The 4126-nt window shown below is 52.0% G+C and overlaps 1 protein-coding gene across 1 annotated transcript; it reads left to right on the top strand.

Moving 5' to 3' along the window:
- The first annotated feature begins 260 nt into the window (after positions 1 to 260).
- On the top strand, positions 261 to 2054 carry LOC126728439 (uncharacterized). Its single transcript, XM_050434255.1, has 3 exons — positions 261 to 497; positions 567 to 913; positions 1967 to 2054. Exons 1-3 carry the CDS (start codon positions 363 to 365, stop codon positions 2052 to 2054), a joined length of 570 nt encoding a protein of 189 aa, XP_050290212.1. The 5' UTR covers positions 261 to 362.
- Positions 2055 to 4126: the final 2072 nt, after the last annotated feature.

Below are 4126 nucleotides of genomic sequence, written 5' to 3'. Positions count from 1 at the left end.
AAGCGATCCAACCCGGTGCAAGAATGGTGGCAAGGAGAGTCATGACCCTCGACCGGTTCGTGCCTGGTGCCCGGCCGCCCAACCAGCCCCCGCCTACTCAGGGTCGGGGTCAAGCATCTCAGCCTCCTCCCCCTCCGCAGTCCGGACGGGCCCGTAAGAAGCAGAAAGTAACCGAACAACCTTCCACGGGCTCGGGGGATGCCGCAGTCCAGACTCCTCCCCGACCAACAGGTGGAATCGTTATCCGCGAGTCACCAACCGAAGCTGGCACGGGGGGCGCGTCCTCCTCCCAAGTGGCTCCAGCGTGGGAGCCAAAGTTCCTTTTGGGCGGCAAGCCATTGCCCTCAACCGCCTCTGTTCGGATGTGGGATAAGGGCGAGGGCGGCCGTATTGCCCAAACTTTGGCTGAAGCTCTCCAACTTCCCAAGGACGTGCACGCTTTCGAGGATGGGTCCGAGGAGTCTATGGGGCGCCGGTTAGAGTGGCACGCCATTGCGGTAATTCTTTTGTCTATCTACTCCATATAGATTTCCTTTTGTTTCTTTGCTAACCTTCGTGCTTGCTAGGCCGCTCAACTGGCTCACATTGTGGCTGCCCGGGCACGGGAGCTTGATGAGGAAAACGAGCGCGAGAAGGGGGCGCGGGAGTCAGCAGTGAAGACGGCTAAGGAAAAGCTGAAGATTGCTGAGGCTGCTGAGAAGAAGGCTGCTGCTGCAGAGAAGTTCCGAGCATTGGCCGAAAAAAGGAATGCAGAGCTCCTGACCAAGCAAAATGAGATGGAAGTCAAACTAGCCGAAGCCATCAGCCTTAACACTTCCAATGCCGAGGAGATAGCCGATCTCAGGGCAGGCTTGGCGGCCGCGGAACAAAAGTGGTATGACGTAGGTTTTGCCGACGCCAAGAATTCCGCAGAGTCGGTGGTGGCTCGGGCTCGGAATATGGGTTTCGAGGCCGGGTGGTTTGCCGCTCTTCAGGCAATGGGAGTTCCTGAAGATTCGCCGCTGAGAGACCCCGGACAGATTCCATTTCCGAACCCTGTACCTGCCGTCCAGGACGCCCCGGCTGCTTTTGACGAGGAGGAGACGGCTAGTATGAGGGAGTTGGTTGAGCAAATCGATTCTCACGCCGAGCCCGAGGAAATGGAGGCCACGAGCATACCTACTGTGCAGGAGCTTCTCGGTGAGGGCCAGCCTTTTCCCCTGACCGTCCAGCAGAAAGTGCCATCGCCGACCCAACCTCCCAGCTGATTTTACTTTTACTTATTAACTTATTTTTATTTTATTTTTATTTGCCTATGTCACCGGGATGTGGTGATTGAACAATTGCTTTTACTTATTGGTTTTATTTGTCCATGTCACCGGGATGTGGTGATTGAACAATTGCTTTAACTTATCGGTTTTATTTGCCCACGTCACTGGGGTGTGGTGGCTAAACGATTGCCTTTATTTGCTTAATTAGTAGTCCGTTTTCTTTTTCCGTATCAATTTGTTGAATGAATTTATATCTGTTTGTGTTTTGCTTGAATTATACCAGTGCTATGGCCGCTTAATAGAATGGTACCCCCGAAAACCTGTTGTGCGGTGCTGTGGGTAATTTGAGAGCGCTATTGGACTTAGTATTTGTAAAAGGGTTAGGTTTTTATCAGGTTTTGGTTTAACCGAGAATTGTGTTTTCGTCCTTTGAGTATTTGATTTTAACCGAGAATCAAGTTTCTGTCCTTATAGATTTACTTGTAAGGTTCCCACCTGCATGGCGATTTTGGTCGAGCCGAGGGTCAGGTTTCTGCCCTTAAGATTTATTTGTAAGGTTTTCACCTGCTCGGCGATATTGATCGAGCCGAGGGTCAGGTTTCTATCCTTAGGATTTATTTGTAAGGTTTTCACCTGCTCGGCGATATTGATCGAGCCGAGGGTCAGGTTTCTGTCCTTAGAGATTTATTGGCGATTCTCTTGGTGTGCGGTTACAGAGTCAAAAACAGCATAGACAAAAAAGTTCATCATGCTCTTAATCTTAATAGAATACAAGTTCTGGCTTACATCGATGATTACGCGTAGAATTTCTTCAGGTTGTTGGCGTTCCATGGTCGGGGGAGCGGTCTCTCGTCCAGGTCTTCCAAGTAGTAGGCCCCTGCACCTGCGATGGCTGTGACTCTGTATGGTCCCTCCCAACTCTGAGCAAGCTTCCCTGCAGCCATGTCCCGCATGTTCCCCACTACCCTTCTTAACACTAATTCCCCGGCACTGAATTCCCTGGCCTTTACATTTCGGTTGTACCTTTGGGCCAGCTTCTGCTGGTACTCGGCAAGACGTACGGTCGCGGCCTCCCTGCATTCTTCTAGCCAATCCAAATGCTCCATCATCAGGTCGGCGTTCTGTACGGGGTCAAACCCGGCGACCCGTGCACTGCATAAGCTCACCTCGGTTGGTATCACTGCTTCTGCTCCGTATGCCAGAGAAAACGGGGTTTCCCCCGTGGATCTCCTGGGGGTCGTGCGGTAGGCCCATAAAACACTGGGTAGCTTTTCTGCCCATCTTCCTTTCGCTCCATCCAACCTTCTCTTGAGCCCGTTCAAAATAGTCTTGTTTACTGCTTCAGCTTGGCCGTTGCTTTGGGGGTATGCTGGGGTTGAATACTTGTTCTTGATGCCGAGCTCGCTGCAAAAGGTCCGAAAAGCGTTGCTGTCGAACTGCAGCCCATTGTCTGTCACTAGCGAATTCAGCACCCCAAACCTTGTAACTATGTTTTTCCACACAAATTTTTTCACGTCAGTATCCTGGATATTGGCCAAGGCTTCAGCTTCGGCCCACTTTGTGAAGTAATCTACAGCCACCAGTAAAAATCGGCGGTTCCCCGTTGCTCGGGGGAATGGCTCGAGGATGTCAAGCCCCCATTGTGCAAATGGCCACGGGCTGCTGACAGGATTTAGACGTCCTGCCGGCTGATGGATCATTGGGGCGTGCTTTTGACATTGTTCGCAACTCCGAACGTATTCGGCGGCATCCTTCTGCATCTGTGGCCACCAAAACCCCTGCGTCATTGCTCTGTGTGCTAAAGATCGTCCCCCAGCATGCCCGCCGCACACTCCTTCATGCAGCTCGGTCAGAAGCTCCTTGACTCTTTCAGGATGCAGGCACAAGAGGTAAGGGCCCGCGAAGGACCTTCTGTACAACTTTCGGTCCGAAGACAACCAGCACCTGGGAGCCATTCGTCGAATCTTGTTGGCCTCGGCCTCATCCTCTGGAACTTTATCTTCGGAAAGAAAGTCTATGATCGGGTTCATCCAGCATGGTCCGGCTACCGCCACCTGCGCAACCTCTACTCTGGCCTGGTCGAGAGCAGTCTTCACACAGATGCTTGGCTCCCTTATAAGTTCTATCGTGATAAGCCTCGGCGTGTCCTCGGTAGCCGATGAGGCTAACGTGGCAAGAGAGTCAGCATGCTTGTTTTGTGACCGGGCTACCTGGGATATCTTTACCGTTCCAAACTGACCGATAATTTGCTTTGCCGTACTTAGATAAGCTTTCATTCGGGGGTCTCGAGCCTCGAAGTCCCCAGTGATCTGATAAACAACCAGCCGAGAGTCCGAGTAGATCTTCACGTCCTTTGCGCCCAGATGCAATACTGCCCTCAACCCGGCCAGTAGGGCTTCATATTCGGCTTCGTTGTTCGAGGCTTTGAACCCCAATCTGAAGGAGTGTTCCAGTCGCATACCTTCAGGGGTGATTATGACAATACCAGCCCCGGCCCCCATAGCATTTGATGCGCCGTCCACAAATAACCTCCACGGGCGAATCTCCGCACTACAGATTACCTTGCCTTCATTCTTGGGTGTAAATTCCGCGATGAAATCAGCGAGAACCTGTCCCTTCACCGAGCTTCTAGGTCGGTATCTTATGTCAAACGATCCCAACCAAGTCCCCCATTTAGCAATCCGTCCTATGAAGTCGGATCTCTTCAACAGTAATTGCAATGGATGCTCGGTGAGGACAAACACTGTGTGTGCCTGGAAGTAGTGTGGTAACTTCCTCGTGGCGTGCACCAGGGCCAAAACCAACTTTTCAAGAGGCAGGTACCTTGTCTCGGCATCGACCAAGGTTTTGCTCACGTAATACACCGGCATTTGCAC

Source organism: Quercus robur, chromosome 5 (genome assembly GCF_932294415.1).
Source record: "Quercus robur chromosome 5, dhQueRobu3.1, whole genome shotgun sequence".
NCBI classification, from domain to species: domain Eukaryota; kingdom Viridiplantae; phylum Streptophyta; class Magnoliopsida; order Fagales; family Fagaceae; genus Quercus; species Quercus robur.
Note: the sequence above shows the minus strand (reverse complement) of the source record. Positions and strands in the feature narration are given on the sequence as shown.